Source organism: Anser brachyrhynchus, assembly GCF_964034855.1.
Source record: "Anser brachyrhynchus genome assembly, chromosome: 1".
Lineage (NCBI taxonomy): Eukaryota > Metazoa > Chordata > Aves > Anseriformes > Anatidae > Anser > Anser brachyrhynchus.
In genome coordinates, this window is record NC_137694.1 from 18,460,750 (window position 1) to 18,486,217 (window position 25,468).

Here is a 25,468-nt window from a genome sequence, read left to right on the forward strand (position 1 = left end):
TCTAATATTGTCAAGATGATCTCTGAAGGAAATGAAAGCCATTTTCTGTGGATTACAAACCTTACAGTCTGAGCAAAAGATAGATTGTTTTGGGAGCCTTACCTAATTTAGCATGAACATATGGCACAGTGCAAGAGATTCCATGACTGTATGTGCATTTTATAAAATGTATCCCAAACTAACACTCCACCATACAATTTTGCCTCCAGGGAGAGAGTGAAAGAATAACAAAACGTTTGATATTAGTCATATTACTTAATATTCTACCAGAATGAACCCAGATACTACAGAGCTGAACTCAGATGTTGTAGCATTATAACCCAGACATAAGTTTACAGGAATTAAACCCACTGTTCTACCTGGCTTGAAAAAAAAAGTTTTCCCTACAGCTGTTCCACATCCACTTTAATGCAGTCAGAGCTCTCTTGTTCCACGACTACTTGCTACGTTACCTTGAGGATATTTTGCAAAGCTAGCTTAGTTGAGACACTAAGCGTTAAGAGCACACAAAGCACACAACCCAGCATCTTTCAGATAGTTAGGGACCTTCACCTTTCTGACCAGACCTCCTTTCCCCTGTAGTATTAGGGTAATAAGTTGTTCAATTCTTTTCCCTCTGCTTATTGTCTCCTTCCCCATGATTTCCTCACCTTTACTTCCCTGAGCATAGAATCAGAAAATGGATTCCTGAGTTGGAAGTAACCTACAAGGATCATTGAGTCCAACTCCTGGCTCCACACAGGACCACCCAAAAGTCAAAAATCAGACCCTATGTCTAACAGCATTGTCCAAATGCTTCTTGAGCTCCAGCAGGCTCAGTGCTGTGCCCACTGCCCTGGGCAGTCTGTCCCAGTGCCCGACCACCCTCTGGGTGCAGAGCCTTTCCCTAACACCTAGCCTCATCCTCTCCTGACCCAGCTCCATGCCGTTTCCTCCGGTCCTGTCACTGTCCTCAGGGAGCAAAGCTCAGCATCTGTCCCTCCATTCCCCTCGTGAGGGAGCTGCAGGCCACCACAAGGCCTGCTGTCGTGTCCTGCTTATGTTCCTAGTTCCCACCCCTAACTCTGCCTACCACTGCGAGTATCACAGGTGCTGCCATTATGTTGACCTCTTTACCTGTTTATTATTGCTTTTCTCTCGCCACTCTCTCTCATGTCTATTCTTCCTGTAAGCTCTTCAGAATAAGGAGTATCAGGTTTATACAGAGTATAACACAATGGATACCCATCATGGGTCATTTTTAGGCTACCTTATATAATGATTACTTAGAATAGTAAGGCTCCAGTGGTTAGCATTCCAAACAATATTTCAATGACTGTAAGAAGTATGGAATTGAAAAGTTAACCAACTTTTGTGTTATTTTTATGTACAACAGGGCTATCTTTCGTTTGTTGTTGTTGTTTTTTAAATTTTATTTTTATAAAGAAATTAGTTGGCACAGCAGGTGCAAATAATTTTGTAAATTGCCTAAGGCTGTTTACATCATAACCTATGGCAGCATTATCAGATTATGAAAATAGACAACTCTAATGAGAAAGTGCTTAGAGATAAGTGAAATGTGAACTCTCCGGCAAACCTCTTTTTATTTTTATTTTTTCTGTTCAGCACGAATTATCAAAACAAAACAGTGGTGCGAAATGCTTCCATGTTTAGAAGGAGAAGGCTGTGATTTGCTAATCAATAAATCAGGCTGGACCTGTACACAACCAGGAGGTCGGATAAAGACAACCACGGTAAGTCACTTCTTTTTTTTTATATTTCCTCAGTTTCTTTTCCACTGTGGTTTACTGAAAAACAAAGAGTGAGATTTCTAATTGTTTTTCAGTACAGATATGTAAGGTCTGGTGCCTTATAATTAATCTATGAGTCCAAGTGTGCTTATTGAAATGCATAGCAATGTTACCACAAAGAAAGGAAAAATGTGTAATGCCCACAAGAGTGGAAATTATATCAAGGTTTTCTTAAAAGGGACCAGTGGTTTAACACATATATTCATACTGAAGAGAGTGTCTAACTCCTTCACTGTATGAGAATTTTCTTATGCTGAGCAAGTGTAAAATATAAAACTGAACACATGGTCTAGCAGAGCAAAAAGAAAGCTTACACTAGGAAATGGGGAGGAAATGTTATTGCTATTCCTACCATACTGAAAAAACAAGTTGCACAGATAGATCTTTAGTTTTCAACAAGACAATCAGTGAGACCTATAGAAAACCTAGTAGAAGAATTCTTTTTAGCTTCATTTTGATCCTAGTTTATTGATAGAACCCTCAAATCTTTGATTTGGTGTCTTGGCACATGTACTTGTAGTGAATCTGAGCGTGACAGTGATAGTTTCTAGGACCTGTAATATATCAAACATTTCTAGAAAATATACTCAAATGCCAATAATTTTCTAACTTCAGAAATGGAAAAAAGTCTTGAGAAGTATAATAGAGCAAGACTCTGATAGCTTGCTAGACCTCTTGAAATGATTTTTCTCCTATAATCTTTTTTTAGATTTACAGGGAGCTTGAGTGTAATTTAAATAAGGGCAATTGCAAGAATATTTTGTCTTAAAAGTACTTATTAGTGAGGACTAAATTAAGGCCCATCATCCCCTGCACAATTCCTCTGTCTGAGGAGGAGACAGACAGCAGTACAAAACCTTTTATAACTTCAGAATATCTATATTTTAGAAAATTATATTTTTTCTCTTTTATAAAAAGACTGAATATTTGATAAGACTTTCTAAGATATATGCAAACCAAACTCTATGAATTATGATCACTATTTTGATGCTCTTGTACTTGCCAGATGTAATTTTCATTATGGACAGGGCTGCAAAACTAACTCTGTTTCTGAGGTCTTACTTAAATATTGTTTGCCTTTGTCTTTCAAATTCAAGTTATCTAAGTGTGATATTAAAAAAAAAAAAAAAAAAGGGCCAGGAAGGGAATGAATGGTTTAAACTCTAATATTGGCTTCCGAGTCAAGGAGACCTAATATAGTAACTTCGTCATATTGATAGTATTATCTTAAGTCTTGTTAATGCAGAAGTGTTTTCTGGACTTGTGGTAAACAGATAAGCCATGTACCATGACACATGATCAGCTGTCATTACAGTTCTTTATTTGGTGTTTTATGCTATGGCATGGCTGAGTAATTCAAAGTAAGCAGAAGATGTATCCTTCATTTTCTATTTTTAATAAAGGGTTTCAGATATCCTTTTAGATTTAACACCAGAAGCCTGATTCTGAACTCTTACTTGTCTGTATAGCTCTTTAATGCTATTGACATGAATGGAATGACTCATGATTTTGATTAACACGAGAAATCATAATCATGCCCCATCTCAGTTAAATTATGGCCGTGACAAGTATAATATTATTAAGCAGACTCTCCCCCACACAAAGCACAGAGTTGTCATTGGTGAGGAGTGATTCTGCCAAAGAGCCAACTATAGAACAGCTCTGAGCATAAGCCCTCATCTAACATCAAGCAGCCTTCAACAGTTGGTATCACACATGCAGACACACAACAAACACACAGTACTTTTCAGTCAAGCCAGACTAGCAACTCAGAATGTTTAAAGAAGCTCTGAATCTAGAACGGGAAGGAAAAAAAAAAGGGGCAAACAACAATAAGAAACCCCAAGCCACAATACGGTATTAGTCATAATCCACACCTGAGTTGTCAGGCCCATTGCGGCATCTAAGTATAGCAGAAGGGATCAGAAGTATGCTGGGAAAGACTAGGAAAATGGTCACCAGGAAGTACGGGGAAATGAATGTCCTAACATATTAAGTGAATTATTATACATTAAATATATTATTAAGTGGAAATAAGTATTAACCATATCTGCAGTGATAGCCACATTCGGTACTTCATTTGCTAACTACCAATTTTGTTAACTCACATTTGTTAATCTAATATTTGCAGGCCTTTCCTGCTTATATTAGCTGGTATTGTGAAGATGCTTGACACTAGGTCTTGGATTGTTATAGGGGTGATAGATCATTTAGCAGAGAGATCACTGGTAAATACTGAAGACAATCATTTACTACCTGTACTGTGGCCAGAACAGTATTGAACTCTGATGGACTGAGACCAGCTGTTGTGATAATACCAACTTTTGCTTAGATTCCAGACGGTTGTGTGTAACTTTTGAAGAATTGGGTTTAGAAGTAGCACATGAAAATTTAGAACTAGTGGGGGTTCTGCCCAGGGCATGATTTCCTTCTTATGTGAGAATATATTATAGGACTTCTAGTTAAATATGATTCTACAAAAACAAGGATGAAACAGGATTCATTCTTTGTAGATGAGTTTAACATTATTTTTTCCCTATGAAAATAACAAACAAATAGCATATGAAAATACCTTTTGCTTCAAAGCACAAATACTATTTCTGTAAACTGCTACTTTATGCTTTGTGTCAAAATTCTTTAGACTATCTTTATGCAGAGCCAGATTTTTTCACTACATGGCACTTTTTGTAATCACCTCTGGAAATAATGCAACCAAATCAGAATTCTCCCCTCACATGGGTAGGAGCGTTTTATATCATTTTTGTGCTCACTTCGCACAGCTATAAATGACTACACAAGGTGTAAGGCAAAGGAGAATCAGGCTCAAAAGTATACTCTAAATGGATCTGGATGTCACTTCTGCCCTGTCATCCTTTCTACAAGGTGTGAATGAACCAAGGATTTTTCATCTGCTAAGAGGCTTTTAGAATCAAGCATTGACTGGGCTAACTGCCAATCTATATATTAAACAGCTGACTGTCAATACAAGGAAACAATATGGCAACTTGTAAAAGAAGACAGCAAGATAATACTACACAATTGTTAGCACTTTCAACATACTAAGTACTTCCATATAACAGATGTCCTTACAGTCACTTTAAAATCACCTGCCTTACAAATTTCTTCTTTTGCTACTCTCATTACACTTTATTTTTTTTTTAAATATGAAGTTATATATGTTAAGATAGTATGTAGATTCAATAGTGCCAGAAAAGATGTGACATTTTTTCAGAGATTGCTGAGAAGCATATCCATTTTATATTTCAAGAAAAAAAAAAAAGTGCCAGTACATAAATGAGAAGATACACAATATATTGGCTTTACAGGGGAGATTAATTTTAGCACCAAAGTGTATATATGTTGCCAATGATCCATCACTACCTAATTGTTACTTAATTAATTCCTTCTTCTACATGATGTGATTTCAATGCATGGAGCTTAACAGAACACTCATGCGCCAGTTCCTCAGTAGCTAACCTTTTAAAACCTTTGCGATTTTACTGCTAAATTAGCTGAAGTGGGAAATTAAAGAGTGAAGAAGCTAAGAGAGAGCTCACAGTGGATAAAAGGTGTAATTACTCTGACATGGAGCTCAGTGCTTAGCTAGTAAAATTTACTAAGGATCTAGCTTCACCAAGGGACGTGACTTTCTTAATAGAGTTTACTTACACACAGAGCAACTTAGCATTCCTTGCCATTAATATAAATGACATGCTGGCTGGGTTGGAAAGGCAATTTGTTCTTTACCCTGAGAAATACAATAGCTGCTTTTATTGGCTGCAGCTTGAATCAAGATTTTTCTGCAGAGCTTTATCATACACATAGGTATGATAAAGGTAGATTGGTTAATATGTACTGGTTTGCTTTTTGTCATTGACTTACAAGCAATGTGTTCTCATTCATACCATTACATTCAAAGTAAAAAAAAATATATAATATGTTACATACTTGTAACATACTTGAGAATTTACTTTTTTTTAGACTGAAGACCAGCTGGAAATGTCCTGAGGCCATGGTCTAGTGGTCTGAGCTTGGGACTGGGAGTCAGAAACTCCTGAGCTCTAATCCCGGCTCTGACAGTGACTCCCTCTGTGGCCTTGGGTAAGTCACTGAACCTCTCTGCCTCAGTTTCCCCAGCAGTAACAATAAGATTAAAGATCCCTAGCTTCTTACCTTAGTGAATCTGGGAGACCTGAGTTAACATTTTAAGAGGTTTAGAAATTCAGAGTAACTGAAAAATACAAATACTGTTATTTATAAATGTCCTTATTGGTGATTCTCATGTTGTTGTTAGATATTCACATAACCCTGGCATTCCTGTACTTAGCTTCACCTACATTCCAGCTCTGAGTGTTTCTAAATGTGCATTTCATAGTTCTGCAGGTTAGCTGCTTGTATTTGGTTAAGCTGTTTTGGGAAGTTTTTTGACATCTCACCAGTTCTAGTTGTGTGTCATTCCAGCACACAATATCCACCAAAATAAGTTTTCAGACAGCACAAGATCAGAGTAGTGGAATGATGCAAGCCTGCATGCCATACCAAATTAAGTTTCCCTCTTCCCCTTTGTCAGAAGTGGTCAACTTATGAAACAGATGCATTAGACCTACTTGTCAGCAGGTCATCTACCAAGTTCCCTCTCTCCTAACTGTAAAAGGAACGCTACACAGAGACCAAAATTACAGAGGACATTTTTCAGGAGGCAGTTGTATCCCTTCATCTCAGTCCAAAGAATAGTTTTCAGAAACAAGTAGGAGGAAGCGATGGTCCTGAATTTTCTATTATTCATGGCCGAGACTGCTGGGGATCTTGGACTATATTTAAGCTATGGGACCAGAGGTGCATACATCCTAGTTTCAAAGTCCATATACGTGCACCATAGTGAGTCGCAATGTCTTTGTCTTCTCTTTTTCTGTGTGGCCCTCTTCATGGTGGCATGCCTACCCAGCCTTGTGAGAGATCTTAGGAGCAGCAGAAAGAGCTCTGTAAAATACACATATGTGGTGAAATATATTGTTTCTTCAGGCTGATCCTCTTGCAGATCATCAGTCATTTTCACTCTAAATCTGTTGCTGGATTTCTAGAATCATGGGTTAAGAAAAGTCACTATCCTTAATGTCACTAAGAACTCTCTCTATTCTTAACACCTGCTGTCAACCATTCAGAGCTTCATGAGCTCTGAGACCATTTCTTCATCAAGCATTATGCATCACAAAGGCCTCTAAAACTAATTCATGTCTTGGCAAGGTGTTTCTGAAATTGCTATTTGAATAAAGCTTTCTGAGACCACTACCACATAATTAGCAGCTAGACCGAGCTACCTTTTATGTTTTACCTTGTAAAATCACGTACCATGTTGAGAAAGTTTAGAATATGAACACCTTCTCTGCAGATACTGTTAAGATTTAAAAAAAAACATGATATTTAGATATGTAACTGTAAATATGAACTACCAAAATTAGGTTACTCATAATTAACTTCTCATTCTGATGTAACTACATATATACAAGATAAACCCTAATCACAGTCCAGTGCTTTCACTGAGCCTTTTAATATTTTTTGATTGATTTAGTATTCTTCCTGGTTGTACTAGCATTCATTATGACAAAATACCAATTCTTGAAATGTCGTAGCCGTGTGCTTCAGCATACACTCTGTAGATTTGTACCCCAGGACGTAGATACAACCTGTTATTTATTTCCATGGCTTTTAAGAAATTTTTATGTTTTGAACAGAGTTTCCATTGCTCTAATTGCTTACAAAAGGTATCATTGTTTATAAATAGGTCATCATTCCACTACTGGAACTAGATTCCCTTCTGTTAAATTCTAAGCAAGTTAGCATGTGAGTTGTCTGTCTTAAGTCTCAGAGAGTTTAAGTCATGTTTGTAGATCTTGTATTAAACAAGAGTAAACAGCTAAAGGCAAGCTTACAAATAAAGTGGAAGGAAGATCTTCATGACTGCATGTCTTAAGTCTATCGTGCATTGATGAATCTAAATAGAAATAATGTTCTCACGAAACTAAGGAACCTAAATACAGTTAGATCATGCTATTGCTTCCAAATACACAAGTTCTCTTGCGTATTAGTACGGCTTCAATTAATAGTCTGTTCAAAAACATGCAGTCCATTGTGGTATCAGTACAGTGACACACACCCACCATTCCATCCCCTCCATCCCCATCATCCTTGTAAAAATACACTTCTCTGTGGCAAACTGCAGATCTTCAAGTCCTAAAACCAAAATGCTAGCAAAGGTTTGACAATTTTTGTAGATGTCCTGATGAAAAGAGCTGACAGAAACTTGAAGAACCACCTCCTTGGAGAGATTAGGTTCCTTCCTCTGTCCTGAATGTTGAATCCTGGTTCTACCAATGTTCGGTGATTCACACTTGCCTGAAGAGAGACCACAATTTACTCTAGGAATAACTTGGAGTGAAATGTCTGAGTTGAAATTGTAATTTGTCAACATCTTAAATAATTCCATACAAGAAGATAGGGAAACACAGGTTTAGTTCTTTTTTTCAGAACACATATTTTCATGTTTTAATAGGGAATTATAATAGTCCCACATATATACAGAGTTACAGAAAATATGAATACCTATTTCTACTTGGGCTATTTTAAAAATATCGCAATTCCTTTGCAAATAAGTAAAGTCAATTTTCAGATAAATAAGATTTGTAGAGATATCTTTTCTCCCAGGATTGCTATTTTAACACACATTCATACTGGGAGGTAGCTTCTTGTATATTGTAGCCCTCAGTCCTGTCTTTCTGTGCTAGTGTAGGGACAGATTTAAAGCTAAAGCTGGCTTACTGATTAATGCTGAGGAATTATATTTTTTTATACGTGTGATATGGGTTATTCGATATTTAAAACTAGCTATTTCTCTTTAAAATGAGCTACACCGATCCTTTTAAGGTCTGAACCACAAAGGTTTGAGTAAGTAAAAAACAAGTTCTACCCCAGGCAATAATAGGAAGATTCATGTGTTTGTGGAATAAACTTCATTTTCAGTAAAAACAAACAAACAAAACCCCACCTTGCATTTTTTATTTTTATTTTTTAATTATTATTCATTCTATACTTTGAAAACAGAATTCTGAAATGTATGTAAAACCACATTGTAACTTGGGGTAATCATTGACTACTGTGTCATAGTCTAAACTTACCCACTACATCATGGACATCTAACGTGTTCAAGTATATGCAAAGCTTTAAAAGCTGCATTTCAAAGAATGCCTAAATTGCTACTTGGGTCCTGGTTAAACAACAACAACAAAAACAACAAAAAAAGACTTTAATTTGAAATTCTTTTCAAATCCCTTAATTTTGTAATGCATCAGTAAAAATATGTGGGGATATATAAATAAAATTAGATGGGGATAAGATTCTCAGTGACCTCAAAACCAAAGAAAGAACCTGAGTTTTAAAAATGGAAGTCCAGGGCATAGAAAATTGAGAACTATAATGGATGATTCAAGTCTGCATGGGAGAATATAGGCTCATCAGAGAATGGATGTGAAGATGCTGATACTAGATTTTACTAGAATAGAATAGTTCAGTTGGAAGGATCCTTTAAAGATCATCTAGTCCAACTACCTGACCACCTCAAGCCTAACCAAATGTTAAAGCATATTAATGAGAGCATTATCCAAACGCCTCTTGAACACTGACAGGCATGGGGTATCAACCACCTCACTTAGAATCCTGTTCCAGTGTTTGACCACATGACAATAAAGAAATTTTCCTTAATGTCTAGTGTGAACCTTCCCTGGTGCAGCTTTGTGCCCATCACTCATATTCTATCTATTCAAATACTTAACGGTATTAAAGGCATCTCGCGTGGGGTGGGCATAAATGACATCATAGAACCTATAGGAGACCATTGCCATTTTGGGGTGGCAGCTGTAGGCCATTCAGGACAAGCTAGGTCACTACCTGCCTGCATCAAGCAACTACGTCTCATTCCTCATCTGGCAAACCAGACAATTTCACACAGTGTTGCCCAATCCTACAATGGTTTAGTCTTCACAATAGACTGACATTTGTCTGAAAGTTCTGATTTCTTGCATGAATATAATAAAAACAATTTTCATTTAATAAATGATTGCAAAGAGAGATTATCTGAGGAAACAATCCTGAATAATACAATTTCTTGATTCACTTTAAGTAGCACAATACACTAAGATGTGATTCAATAGATGTTATATGCCATGTAGCTGAAGTGAAAGGGTCTACATTATACATTGTACATGTGGAAGAAATGGAGGAAGGTGGAAGGACACATGATGGTGGAAGACGGAGGACCTGTGAACAGCACATAATAGAAGTTAACAGGAGTGTATTGATCTAGGTCGAGGTGGCCCAGGAGGTGAGAGATTTGTGAAAGGTCTAATTTTATTTTATTAGGAATAGTTTCAAAAGCATAGAAGATGCAAATGGGGAAGAAAGCTGTAAAACACTCAACACAGAACTCGAGTGTACAGTTTAAGTCATTTTTTTATCTTTTTTATGGGAATGTAATGGAATACTATGAAGCTTGGAAACTGGTATGTCACATCAACATGAAGAATTTAAAATGATGCTAAAAATATTACACACCCATTTTGCATAGTGAGAATGTTCATAGTGCAAGTGTTAGAAGATGAAGCTGTTGAAAATGCACATCCATTTTGGAACATTTCTTTTTTAAGAATACCCCCAAAAAATTCTGTTAAATCACACAAAACAAGCTAGAATTTTTGGACTGAACAAAACAAGCAGTCAATAAAGAAAATTAAATAGATGTGATAGCACAGGGTTTTCAATAATTTGTTTGACACATTATTTCCTAAAATCATACTTGAAAATTAATTCAGAAAGTCCTGTCACATTGAAAACTGCCATTTCAACAAGAAACTGATGGAGGACCTGTGAACAGCACATAATAACAGTTAACAGGAGTGTATTGATCTAGGTCGAGGTGGCCCAGGAGGTGAGAGATTTGTGAAAGGTCTAATTTTATTTTATTAAGAATGGTTTCAAAAGCATAAAAGATGTTAAGCCCTTAAGTGTTATTGAAAATCTGTGGAAGGCAGGCACATAACAGACATTTCTGTTTTTCTATATTCCCCTGCTCTATTTTCATTAAGCATCTGGAATAGAGCTCCAATACTTAGTAGCATTATGTCTGCACACAAGTTTCTTTTCCTTGGGGGCAGACCTAAAGGATAGCCTTGTCTGTTTTTCAATCTAGTTAACTCCTGCCTGTAAGACTTTGTTCTCATCTATTCCTTCTGTTCTCATGCATATGAGCAGGCTAGGGTATACAGGAAGACAATTCAGCTAGCAATAGCCCAAGGTTTAGGTTATTCATGCTTTCATTAGATTCTCATTACATGGCTGAGACCAGAGGTTGGAAGTGAGCGAGACTGGCTGTTGCTTGATCCAAATCAAACCAGACAGTGAGGGTGTGTCAGTAAAATCAAACAGCAATATATAGGGAAATAGGACCTTTGTCTTTCAACTGACAATGCTGCTTCATGATAGCCTAAATCAATCTAAATCCAGTCTGCCCCAGTAATATCCTCCCACCCCACTTTGGCTGAGTATGCCTGACCTTTCTCTAGGGCAAGCAGTAAGTGCTTGTGGAAATGTCTGGTATACCCAAAAAGGAATTAGTTTTTGCCAGGTTAGTTTTCAGCCATATCAGCTCCAGAATAATCTTGAATAATACCAACAACTGCTGCAGGATATCCAGATAGTTTCTTCAGCTAATGTTGTTATTCTTCCCCATTTGCACTTAACAAAGAATTCTGCAGTTGCCTCTGAGGTGCAAACAAAGCACTTGAAATACATCCCTCACATGAAGTACACTGGCATACCCTATTAGATGGAAAAAAATACTTGAAAGCCTATGTCTTGTACTGTAGAGAATGCTGTACTGTTCTACAGTAAGGATTTTAGCGTTAGCCTGTCTACTCTCTAATAATGGTCCCCTTTTTTATCAAAGTATATATAAGCATACATATCACAATTCAAAATTGGAATGCTGTCCAGCTGTGTATAATGTAATGACAGGGTGATTTCTGAAGAAATATTTATTTCTACCGATAGACATCGGACATCTTCAGGTACAGCAAATAAATATGGATTTCACATAAGACTAAGAGATATTCCCTTAAAGAAATAATTTTGGTAAATGGAAAGGGAGCAACATGTTACTGTAGGGACATTATTCTCGGAACATTCCTGAGACCTAGCTGGACATGTGATAATATAGCATCAAACAGCTTGCAAAGGAACAGTGAGTCATAAAAATAGAGGGAAGGGTTGAGGGGGAGAAACACTGTTGTCTGTGAAAATTATTTAGTCTCTCTGACTAGCTAAAAAGAAGTTGGCTGAGATCTGCAGGGCTGAAGTGAATTGTAACTTTTAGAGGTCAAATTCAAATAATAATTAAAACCCTAATTCTTGATACAGGCCAAATTTAAAGAGGTAATGCACTTAGGGAGGGAAGCATGTGGACCCAGTATGGTATTTCCTTTACTGTTTGAGATCTTTATCTGATCACCAGAGACCAAGGAAGCATGATAAGGACATTTCACAGAATATCTCCACAGCGTGTCTAGAGGAGGTTGCCACATTTCTCTGTAAATCCCACATACCTGCCAGACAGGAGCATAACCCAGATGAAGCCTGTTTGCAGTCCTTTTTTCAAGACTGATGAATCCAGGCAGAGAAAATAGTAAAAAGGAACTTTGTAGCCTAGTAAGAAGGGGACTTCTCTGGTGGAGAAGGAAGCATCAAGTACTGATCGTACTGGTGCTGTTTCTTAATTGAATATGTGTAAACCCTGAGGGAAGATCTTATCTTCCCAGGTTATGTTTTTCTGCTGAATCCGGAGCTGTCCAGGTGACTTGGGCATAGTTTGAATGTTGGTAACAGGTTAGAAGTCCCCTGGGGACTCAGGCATAATTTATGTGCTGATACACTGCTCTCAGATACTGCTTGAGCTTAGTGACTTTGCTTAATAAACCAAGGCACTTCTGAGTATCTCAGGAAGATCTGCTCAGGTGTTTGTGAATCGTAGTGCCCTGTTGTGTGTGTGTCCCCTCCTCCAGTTTTTTTTTTTTTTTTTTAATGTAGATACCTTCAGTGGAAGCTTGGGTACTAGAATCTAGACTTAAATTGAATTTAAAGAAGAGTACCTGAAAGGATTGAAAGATAGCATAAAAATCCCTGAGGGAGCTAAAATGTAACTGTTGATAGCTGCTTTGAATGTGTAGGTAAAATACATCACAATACACACAGGAAAATCAAACAAGAACAACCAAACACAGGTAGACTTGTCTGTGTAGAATTACGTAAAGCATTTCTTCAACTGTCCGAAATGGTGGCTAATGGGGGAGCCAGGGATGAAGCCAGTAACAGTCCATGACTAATTCAATGTAGAGGAAGAGGAAACATATAAAGTAGCCTGCAGAGACAGAAGTATGGGTAGAGAAACATTTAGGAGGAGTAAAAAATAGCAGTTCTGTGTACTAAGCTGTGGAATTGTTTCTTAGAACTGAAAACTCCAGCAGTTGTTCAGTTCAAGGCTACCTTATACAGAGACCTAGCAAGTGTACTGTGGGGATCAGTCTTGTATTGGTACTACATGACATACATTAACTGAATAGTCTTTACCAGCTCAAACATTCTATTTATTTTTTTTTAGCATCTTTATAAAAACCATGGTGGGATAACACATAAACCATATGATGGGAAGAGTTGTGATGTTCTCAGATGAGTCATCAGAGAGACTTAATTTTTTCTCACGGAGATTAGTTGTCTGCTCAGCCAGACAGCACAGTGGTTACAGAAATTTGTCATTAAATTGTGCTGTGGAGTAATATTTCAGTTTCTTTTATGGGACTGAATGCGTATGGATAGGTGATGGGATTTATTTCAGTATTACATTAGTCTTTGCCATCTCGTAGCCAGGTTTAGGCCTTCAGATTGTAGAATAAGTCTACAATCATAATAAGTTTGGATTTGGAAAAGTAATAAATGTGCACAGTGAAATCTTTGAATAGAAAGTTGAGGATGTCTCCACCACATTACAGGAAACAGAGTACACTGATGTGGAAGATGTTCCCTTAGGGTAGAATGAACTCTTTTCCTATGCCCTTGAAATCACTAACAATAATAAAATGAACAACTAATTATTTGAAATAAAGTGAGAATCAGTAAATCTCCACATGGGCTAGTATCCCTGAGGGCTTTTTTTTTGTTACTGTTTTTCCTTTCCTTTTCCTTTCTACCTTTTTTTTTTTTTTTCTTTCTTCATGAAGTCCTGAGAATCTCTTAGTGTGTTTTTTCTCTTACAGAACATTGTTTATAATTGTTCAAACCACAAAAGGTTTATACACTTTGTGGCGTGGAAATATAAAAAATTAAAAAAAAAAAAGTAGTTTTCATGGTTATGGAAATACTGATACTTAGTTCTTATAACAGCAAAGGAAGCCTACTGAATCCTTTTCCTTCTAGATAGCCCTTAAAGGAGTTCTATCACCAATTTGAAAGACACTTAGACAAGATATGATGAGGCTGAGCAGTGGTGTTTATTATGTCTGGTGTATTTTAATGAAGGATGGCATGTACTTGTGAGTTAATTTTTTTTGTCTTCCATGTGAAGTGAGTCATACAACTGAAGGTGCATTTAGTGGCCTCGATGATGTCTTAAGGGGTGGTACTACCTCAGATCTACAGAGAAAGCGTTACTGTACATGAGAACTGTTCAGGGCTGCTTTGGGTGAAGGGTTTATGTCCTCTGTCTTTAACATCCTCTAGATGTTTGACATACAGTCCTAGCATGGGAAAGAATCAGTTACAAGGCAATTATGAGAGTTTCTCACTTTGACCATGAGACTTGACACATCTGGAGCTTGGACTAGGACACAAATTATGTGGTCGGATTTATTTCTGGGAATTTTGAATTTTGAAATGAATTCATAACCAGGCACAGTGTAAGTATCTGAGCCAAGGACATGAGCGAACATGCCCACCTTAACCATCCAAACAGAGAATTAGGTGCCTATGTAGATCTCCACCAGCACATTCAATTTTTTGTCTCCAATGGCTATGTTCAGGCTGTTTTTTTATTAAATGTAAGTTTTAAAATGCATGTATGTTTCAGGGAAATAGTTCTGTATTGCAGTTCTTTCCCTGATTAATGGCATGGGCAGTTTCTATTCTTTCTGTTCTCCGTGGGACTTCTGCTGCAGAGTGGCTTAGGTTTTGGAAGTGGAGTGACAAATAGTCTCATTCAGGACATATAATCATGGCATTTCCCTGAATTTCCTGGTGATACAATATCCTTTGTGCTTGTGGTATAGGTCCATCCTAGATGCATCCTAGATGCTACATGAAACTAATATGAAGAAGTTGCATGTCCCTCTTGTCATTATTCTCAGCTGAAGTACAGCCATGTCTTTCGTGACTTCTCCTGGTGATTTATAGACTGGCTTCATATTTTTATCTGCCTAAATCTACAGGATAGCACAGGAGCCTTAGTTTTGAAAGACAGGTGTCCATCTCCTCAGAATATGTACTTCTAATTCTGCATCAACAATGAAAATTTAAATTTCATTAACAAGTAAAATTCAGACTAACTTCAGAGATATCTGACAAAAAGAAATCCTAAATGACACACAAATTAAAAGATTGGATTTGTCAGGTTTATATACTTATGACCTAACCTATCCTTTTATGTTGCTTGTCAAGTGTTCTTTGTGGAGTTTTTTACTCAGACTTCTGAAATCTGGCCATAGTAACTTACTGTTTGTGGAAGGAACAGAAATTGGAGCTATCAGTGAATTTGAACCCAGGCTACTGCAGTCAATCAAATTGGATATTAGGAAAAGGTTCTTCACTGAGAGGGTGGTCAGGCACTGGACCAGGCTTCTGAGGCACCAAGCCTGCCAGAAGTAAAGAATCCTTTGGACAATGCTCTGAGACACATGGTTTGATTTTTTTGGGTGGTTCTGTGTGGAACTAGGAGTTGGACTTGATGATCCTTGTGGGTCCCTTCCAACTAGGGATATTATGTGATTCTATGACTCAATCCAGAGTATCAGGTTTACCTATATAGCACTGTAGTACACATGTTCAGTGGAGGGTGTAGGTAGAGGTTAGATGCAAAATGCATTTGAGGGATGCAGATTCCAAGCATTTAAGTTTCATTCATAGCTTTATTTTAAGAGTCACATTTTATCTCTTTATTTTGAAGTCAAATCATCCCCTGGTGATTCCTCAAATTCCAGGAAAAATATTGACCTGGTGGAGGACAGCCTTTCTTTCATCTCCATTTCATTTGTTGTTTGGGCAGGGAGATTAAGGGTGTACTTGCAATTTCAAGATATGGGAGTCATCCTGTTTTTCAGTAGGCTGTTACATTAAACATACTTCCTCTCATATGTTTTTCCTTTGCAAAGTCCTGTCTTCTGTTTCTTCTCATTCTTCATGTAACTACTGAAACCATTCGAATTACACAATGAATGAATTTGTGTGTATATATAATAATCCTAGTTAACCAGTCCTCTAATTAAAATGTATATTCTCTATCAAATGGCTGTGTTTCTGTCATCTTCATCTTCTCTTGACCCTTTTTAAAAACTGATAAAAAATATAAGACCGTAGTACATTCTTAAAATAACATTAGTAAGTCAAGCCAAGAGTACTTTGGTAGCATACTATGCAGCTGTTCTGCTCCAGGGAGTATGAAAATGTCCCTACCTGCATTACTGAAATAGTCACACTGTTCTGATGGGTTGTCATCTGAGTATTATGAAATCCATATGTATACTTAGGATTGCAGAAAACCACTCCCACTTCATCAGCTAGAAGTAATTTCTTATTTTTCATTTAGAAAAAACGAAACCTGGGTCAGATCTTCCTCTGGCAGTACATTTTAGGCCAAGCATTTATTTGTGTTTGATTCAACAAATAAAATCAAACTCTAATAAAAGAGTATATTGTCTTTTTAATGATGAACTTGAAGGAAATACAAGGAACTGACAGAACCCTCTTCTCTGCAATATAGTCATTTTAATGAAAGCTAGGAATGCAGAATTTTATAATGCATGTATATTTTAAATGTGTCAAATTAATGAACTTTAAAATGGAACAAAAAATTTTGGAGCATCTCCCAACGTGTTGCGGAATTTGCTGATGAGGCAGTTTGTATTTGAGTGTTATTCCTATTGGAAGACACAGCATTGAGCATATTTGTCAGCTCTTAACAAAATTATTGAAGTACTGGGAATTTGCATAAAAATAACACAAGTTTTTAAAAGGAAAACAAAGAAAAAATATAGGCATGCACAAAACATCTGTCATATAAATGTTTGTATTCATACAAAAAATCCTTCCATGAAAACAAACATTGCATAAAAATTTGGCAACGTAGCTTATAAGAGTATTATAGCTAAGTTGTAAAAAGTGAAATATCTGCACATCAGGGTTTATATGGCTTTTCAAGGAAATCTTCATTACAGTGTCATAAAGCTTAACCAAAATCACATTATCTGAAGAAAAAAAAAATCACTTATTTGCAGTTACCAGATGTAAAAAATAATTTGATACATAATATATGTTGCATTACAAATTCAAATGTATGGTGTTGCAGTTGTAAGGTTGTACTGTGAGCAGTGGGACTAATGTAATAACAGTTTATTCCCTGCAAACCTGGTTAGTTTTCCTTCATATCACACAGTAGTCCAAGACCCCCAGCTCTTCTCAGAGCTGCAAAAGTATCTAGTTCCCTCGTGTCCCCTGCTTCCCATTACTACTATATCCTTTGTTTCTTTCCACCGACAAAATGCCATAGATACTCTATGGCCAGCTAGCCATATGAGCAGGCTGTTTGTGCTGACTGACCCTCCAGCTGCAGTCAGTCCTTCCCATCAGTAGGAGCATTAATAAACATTAATTTGTCATTAACATTTTTTTCACTCTGCATTATTACCAAGCTTTCAAACATTCAGGGTATTTTTGAGATGTTTATCAAATGTAGTTGAAAGTGGTCTACAGGCTCAAAAGTTATTAGTTTGGGAAGGAACTATTAAACCTCACAACCAGAAACTGGGTTAGGAGTGTTAAGTAATAAAGTTAGTGTGTGTTATTGTTGATTTTTTCAGAATGATTTTTGTTGATTGATTTTACAAGTATCACATCTTTTTAAAGTTCAAAGTTGTCACAACTTTACCAACAAAATAATGCACTGAAAAGGTGTAATGAAGCTCACAAGATTATTATAAAAAAAAACTATTTATTTATTTTTTTAAATGAAACCTTACTCCAGGCACAGTCTACTCACAAATCATGTATACAGTGTGATTTTTTTGCTAGCATCAACAAGACTGAATACATGCTGTACTGTATTGGCTACAATATCAAATGTGAATTCTTGGTGCAGGTTCTAAGTTGTCAGCATGCTGCATTAATAAAATTACAATATATCCTCTGTATATTAGTTCAAGAATAGCCCCCAAGTTCCATATTCAGAGTGGAGAATATTCCCAAATAAACCTTCTCATATGATGAGGTTTTCTTTTTAATGATAGTATAGTGTCTGCTTACAAATGCAGAGGTAGGCAATTACTATGTCAAGAATATATACTTTGGTGTAACTATGTACCGTTAAGCATGAGGGCATCTTCTGTAGACCTGAGAGGCTCAGTTAGCCAGCCTCTGCTCCTCCACAACTGAGTCTGACCTACACTGTGGTCCAGCCTTAGAAGACTTGACCCTTATGCACAGCCCACAGTGCCCATCTTATCTAGGGCAGCCAGCGAGTGAAGCAGAAACCAACTAACGTGGACTTCAAATGGCTTCTTCTTAGCAGTGTGGAAGCAGTCTCTAAGCACATCATATGGGAATAAGATGGCAATGTAGCAATTACTGACAAATATTTTCTCTTTGTTTTTGCCTTTTCCATGGGAGGAGGTCTGAACAGCCCTTTGTCTTACCTTATTTGCTGCTGCTGCTGGTGTTTCTTCTGAGTCTTGATAGATATGAAAAAGCAGAATTTACTGAGCTTGGTTCAGTAATACTCATTTGACCAGCACAGAGTATGAATGTTTCGTCATGCTGCACAGTTTTATACAAACTGTACTGTATGTAAGAAATATCTAGTGTTTTCACCAAATTGCTGTAAGATTTGGTAATCTTTGGTATTCTTTTCATTATGTTACTTCTTTATGTTCTGTATATAATTTCTGTCTGTTTTTTTCCTTAGTATATGTACAAATAAAAGTCTCTTGTTGGTGAACAATCAAACACTTTAGAAGAACTTTAGCCTTTTCAGTAAATGAACAGCACTGACATAAGCAAGACTGAGTTCTGTGAAAACCCTTTTTTTAGGTAGAGATTTGCTTAAAATTTTTTTCCAAGTGGGTTATTTTACAGTGGCTTAATATTATTGCTGGAATATGCATATATAATATATATTTCTTAATTCTCTGATACTGTCATAGAGTACTATGATTTCTGGAATGATTCCCTTTAAAAAAAATGGTATTCCGTTAGGAGCTAATAAAGAGAAAAAGAAGAAAGAATAAGATAGCTCCAGCTGGCCATGCTTCTTTTGATGCATCCCAGCTCCTAGAACAAGCGTAATATCTGTTTTTGTAATGTCTACAGTACATGTTTTGGTAAAATAATTTTGTCCAGCTCTCCCTCATGCCTGCAAAAATATGCACATAGCTCTTATACTAAAACTGCCACCATGAAATGATACACTGTCCCACTTCTGACACCTCCATGTTGCAGGTGACAGGAATAGGAACTGAACTGTGGTTTGGAAAGGGGCAAAAAAATTATTGCTTCTACAGGTATGCTGATGCCCTCTTAGAAGTTTTTTGGAAAAGTCTTATTGAAAGTTTCCTGGAAAATCTTCGACTACGTTGCTGTTTTCTCACTTGCAGTATCATCTGCCAACTGCAGATTTCATCTTTCAGACAGGTTTCACGTGAGATGGTTATAGGCCTCCAAACAGGCATCTAGTGTTGCTTTCAGTGAAGGACTTGCTGTGAATCTCTCTTGCTGCTTTATCATAAACAGCATCTTAAACATAAGTAATCTCATTAACACTCAGAGACCTCTGAAGATAGGGCAGCCCTGATGAGGGTTAATCAGAGAGCTTTCATCTTCAGTGCGTGACTACTCATTTGGGTCATTTGAGTTAGTAACTCATAAAGAGCAAGGAGCCAGTGGGCTCCCCCAGCTCTAAAAGAGCTGCGGCTCTCCCAGCACTCTGCCTCCTGTAGAGCCTGTGCAAGCTGACTCGACTTGGTTGCAGGAGCAGCTTAGTCTTGCTTGAGAGAATGATCCGTCTTTTACAATCCCATGGAAACAAAATCTCTCAAATTAGGATGAACATGAAGAATACAGGAAACATAAGAAGTACATAACCAATTTGAGAAATCCAGCAGCTATAGTTCCTTTCATAGAGAAGGCATATTTGCTACTTTCTTTACTCTGTGTATTTCCCTTGTGACAAACTGAGGTGAAGCTATCACTCTCATGCCTAGTAGTGGAGAGTAGCCTGCTGTTAGCAGCGGAGATTGCACTGCTGATAGCATTTTTGGTTTTAAGAGTTCAAATAGTGCATAACAAAGATAAAGGACCCACCATTATCATCATCTTAGTAAAAGTGCTTGTTAAAATAAGAGGGAAAAATGTATTTTGTATACAATTGGTAATATCTTGTAATAAAGGTAAGAGTTATAACAGTTTAGGACTAGGTCTCGGATTAATTTATATGAGGAATGATACGTTCCATGATTCACATTAAAGTTAGTTTTTGCATACATTTCATTTTTATTCTTGGAAAAGTAGGTGATGTGTCTGAAATACTATTTTAAAATGTGTCTTCTAAAGCGAAAGTCCCAAGTTACAAGGGATATATGGTCACAAAACTTATTTTTAGCTTTTTGTTGTTCAGAAGAAACAGATGCACCATAATAAGCTGAGGACTGATTCAAATTGATCCGAGGATTAGAAAACCATCATACTTTGTAGATAGACATAATTTATTGTAACAGTTCTTCACCTGGGAAGTACATACTCCCTGTTAGGGTGTGGTATATACACATGGGAAGGGGAAGAGGGTTGCTCCTGATGGCAGCAGAGAAGATGTAGCTGGGACAGAGATGATGGCAGGGGAAGAAGCATGCTGAAATGGTTTCAGCGGAGTGGAAGAGGAAGGGGGGGAGGGCTGGGGGAGATAGAGCAACAGAAAAATCAGTGTCTGCTCAGTCCAGTGGCTGCCACTGCAGTGCTGACATCTCCAGCAGCTCAGCTGGACATGGATTGGGACCAAATGTCACTGGTCTTTTTGTTTTCAGAACTGGTTTGCAAAGGTTAGGAGATGAAGGTCTTAGCTATTCAGCTGTAGACTCTGTAAGTGATCATTTTTGGTACACTGCCTCTCTTGGTTTTGGAGGCTTGTGAATACATAACATTTGCATTTATTTTCTGAAAGGCTTTCTGAAGTACAAGCAAGAATTTCCCTAGCCCTTTATTTGTGAAGCAGAGGGATGCCTGAGGCAAAGGACGTGGAGAAGGGAAAAAAAAGAGTGACAAAAAAACTTGCGGGTGATAGGCTGCTGCCATAGTAGGTCTATGTAAATAAATAAGTGCAAATTAAAAAGTTCATCAACAGTTATTTGTCTGTAGGACTTCACAGAGCAGGGAGGTTTTTAAAGTCTTAGCATTGTGCTGGATGAACCTCTACAGATCTGAAAAGGATCTGAATTGTCTGCTTTAAAACTCTTAAGATGGGCATACTCTAATTTAAAAACACAAGTCTGTTACTATTAGCCATGTTGTATACTCCACTCTCAGTAACAGAAGACTATAGGTGCTTTTTCAGCCCAGTATTATCCTTCAATATTTGATTTATTCATAAAAATGGACATTGAGTAAAATAATTCAACTAAAGCAAAAATCTGACAGTTGCGTATTGGGCAAGGGTTTCATTTTTACTCTCTGAATGAACTAAAATGGAGGATACTTATCACACCTTTCTGCAAGCACACTGAATATATTTGTAATATAATTGCATTTTATGCCAATAGTTAACAACCTTTGGAATAAATATAAGTTCTTGGCAGATTTTTATTATTTTTGTATTTGTATTCAAAAACCATTTTCTAAGTTAAAAAAAAAAACAAACAACAATGACTGTGCACCTAAGTAAACTGGGGTTTAAATGGGACACTGATAATCAACAGCGATGGCTTCAGAGCCTTCTGCATGTCAATGTTCATAACTGTATATTTTCCCCCAGCTTTACTCTATCATTCCTTGCTTAAACTTCCACTGTGCAGCTTGGGTGATGGAAATAAGAAAACGTGAAAAATGTCAAGGGAGGTGATGCTGTAGTCTAGGTTGTTTATCTTGGAGCCTTCCAGACCACTGAATTACTGTCTGATGGACGGAATTTCTTGTTCTAGGTCCTGAGCTAATGGATTACTTGAACTATTCAGCATCATATTTTCAGCTTCTTCCATTTAATTTTCTGTGCTAACACAGTAATGACACTCATTGGTTTCATGTTAAATGAGAGAGAGAAGAAATGTACTGTTTTATTTATTATACCAAATGAAGGAAAAAAAAAAAAGAAGCTGTTTTCATCTTCTTAGCGTGAAAGATGTTGGGGGGATTTTTTTTATCACTGCAGATGTTAACAGATTTATGCCATGTAAATTGGGTATGCTAATGATGTTCCAAAATGTTCTAATCAGTGTTTATTCTGTCATATATTATTTATATTTGTTTTTCAAAATGTATGTGCATGTGATACAGGAAACTTGAAAATTATAATAAAGAAACCAGATTGAAATATAGGTTTCAAGTTAACTACAGAGATATGTGTTTTAATTGAAATAGTTAGTAAATACACATTATGAATACTCAGAGGAGTCCTTCTAATTTGTTTAGCAAAGTAGCATTTTAAAATATTTCTTCTGTAATTATATCAGAAGTCCTTTTCAGCATAAGCTGGACAGTGTGATGATGATCTGGAAAAGAAAGTCTTGATATGCTTTAAAAATATCTAGGAATTAATATTTATAATGTTATATTTAAACTTCTAAGCTGAGCTCTTGGAAATTTTTTCCAATATGTTTCAGGTTGAGAACATGAAGCTGTATAGATGTATTATAAAGAATATGGATGATAACCATTAGGTTGCTGTCTAACAGTTTAACACTATTTTCCATTACTTTCCAGACTGTGGCTGACCATAAAAAGTTTTCCAGGTTTTCTGGAGAGTTAGCTGGAATTTATGTTGGGCAAAAATAAATCATAGTGAAGTTTAAGCAGAAGAAAGACATGATTCTCCCCAGAATACATACTTCTCCGTATATCATTATTAGTGCACACACAGTGATATTTAATATAACAACACAGGGAAATTTGAGATCAAAATGAGAAACGATAGAGAGTGTAAGTGGGTACAGATCTACATAGAGCTGGATATTAGATGATATAAAAATGCTGACTTGATGTAAGGTATCTAAGTATTACATTAGGCATAATTTAATTTGGACTGCTGTTAATGTAGTTATTCCTAGAAAGATAAAGAATTCAGTCTGTATTTTGAGTATTACTGTGCAGCCATACCTTTGAATCTCTTCCATAGCCCTTTTATTGCAGTAAGCCCAAGTGACACAGCTTTCACATAGTGAACTTGCTTGTAAGTCATTTATGTCACCCTGAAATCAGTTTTTGAAAAAAAAAAATCACACACAAAAAAAAAAAAAGCTTTCACATGGAAGTATAGGGTATATTTTTGGTGACATTTGAAAGCCCAAAAGGCAGAATCTCTTGCTTTTTATTTAATAGGCTACACTTCACAGAATAGCTTGAATTGTATTCTGCTTTGTGTGAAAAAGAAATATTTTCAGTTTGCTTCCTCACATATTGTATGGTTTTATTTTTTTATTTTTTTGATGGTGATGGTTGTGGTTTTTTGTTTGTTTTTTTTTTGCCTTTTTTTTTGTAATCTGTATCAACTGCTTGTTTTAATTAGTCTCTTAAAGATTGTCTGCATAACTGTCACCAATATAATCTTTTTCATTTAATGTGCAAACTAATTAATTAACTGAATAATAATATACTGGACTTGTTCAGGTCACTGAGTGATAACAAGATTTATGGTGCAGACCCTAGAAATGTATTTTATAGAGTCCGCATGTTAAGCCGTGATTCCACTGAAAGCAATGGAAGACTTTCTGTTCACCTCAATAAATTCAGAATTTCACCTCAGTTTGAGGAGCTGCACAATGTAGATGCTGTTCTCTGGCATTTGCATCTGTGACGCAACTGAAGATATGATATTAATATGAAAAGTGATTTTGTACTGCTAATGTCATAATTAGAGACATCTTTGTTAGCTTATGTTTTTGGCTCATTCCATTATCTGTATGGGATGACTCACATTAAAGATATTTATCCTTTGCATACATAGGGTCATAGAATCACAGAATCACAGGATGGTTGGGGTTGTAAGGGGCCTTAAAGATCACTTAGTTCTAATTCCCCTTCCATGGGCAGGGACACCTCCCACCACTCCAGGTTGCCCAAAGCACCATCCAGCCTGGCCTTGAACACTTCCAGGGATGGGGCATCTACAACTTCTCTGGGTGACCTGTTCCCATGCCTCACCACCCCTCACCACCCACATATCTCAGAAAAAAAGAAAAAGCAACTTCTGACTTTTAGTCAAATAAGGCACTATTGCAGCTGGACACAGGGGATATATATATATTAACAGGTATTTGAGAAGCACAGCTAATCAGGAGATGGAGTTGCTGAAACCTGAAGGTGCTTCCAGAGAACTGAGTAAAGCAGGAACTGACAGAACTGAACAAACTATAGGCTGCCCAGGGAAATGGTTGAGTCACCATCCCTGGAGGTCTTTAAAAGACATTTAGCGGTTAGAGCTTAGCGGTTTAGTGGAGGACTTGTTAGTATTAGGTCAGAGGTTGGACTCGGTGATCTTGGAGGTCTCTTCCAACGAAGATGATTCTGTGAAAAGTCCAAATATATGCTAAAAAAAAAAAAAAAAAAAAAAAACACATTTTTTTCTTCTGTAAGTTTGATGGAAAAGTTTTAGCCATTTTTTGATTTCTCAAGCTAGCACTGCAGGCACTTGATCAGCAGATAACCTGTACAGATGGTGACTTTGATGACATTTCAGTGGTACTATTTGTGCAAGGATGTACAGTTCTGGAACAATTTCTCAAGTGAATGCAAAACAAACAATTTTCTCTGAAGATCAGGCCATTTGTTTCTACAGTTTTGTTTCAAGCAAAAGTATTTTTGCAATCAACTAATAAAGAGTACCATATTATTTTGAATTTTGTCTGTTCTCATTTTTCATTTTTTGCCAGTCTGGACTTCTTTCTTTTCATCAGAAGACAGTATTGGACTTTTTAAATTGATGATTTCTGTTATAATCACACTCTCACACACACACAAACATTTTCATAACACTAGTGCAGGGTAAATGCAAATATATACCTCTAATAAGGCTCTTCAGTTATGTTTGTTTGTTTATTTGTTTTCTGTATACCAAACAGATTCCCATCCTGTATTATTTACTATTTGCTATTATTTACTTTACTATTATTTACTATACCACT

General features: G+C 36.7%; 1 protein-coding gene across 4 annotated transcripts in view; it reads left to right on the plus strand.

Annotated features, from left to right (window-relative positions):
* Window positions 1–25,468, plus strand: part of TAFA5 (TAFA chemokine like family member 5) — a 440,326-nt gene that overhangs the window by 348,523 nt on the left and 66,335 nt on the right. For 3 of the 4 annotated variants that reach the window (XR_013953050.1, XM_080598078.1, XM_080598080.1), the window contains exon 3: window positions 1,606–1,733. Coding sequence is in view for 3 of the 4 variants with exons in the window: in XM_080598078.1 (XP_080454204.1) it covers window positions 1,606–1,733 (128 nt within the window). In the remaining variant the exon portion in view is untranslated. Of the gene's footprint in view, window positions 1–1,605; window positions 1,734–5,771; window positions 5,892–25,468 lie in introns of those variants that run through there. The other variant, XM_080598079.1, reaches the window with a different exon arrangement.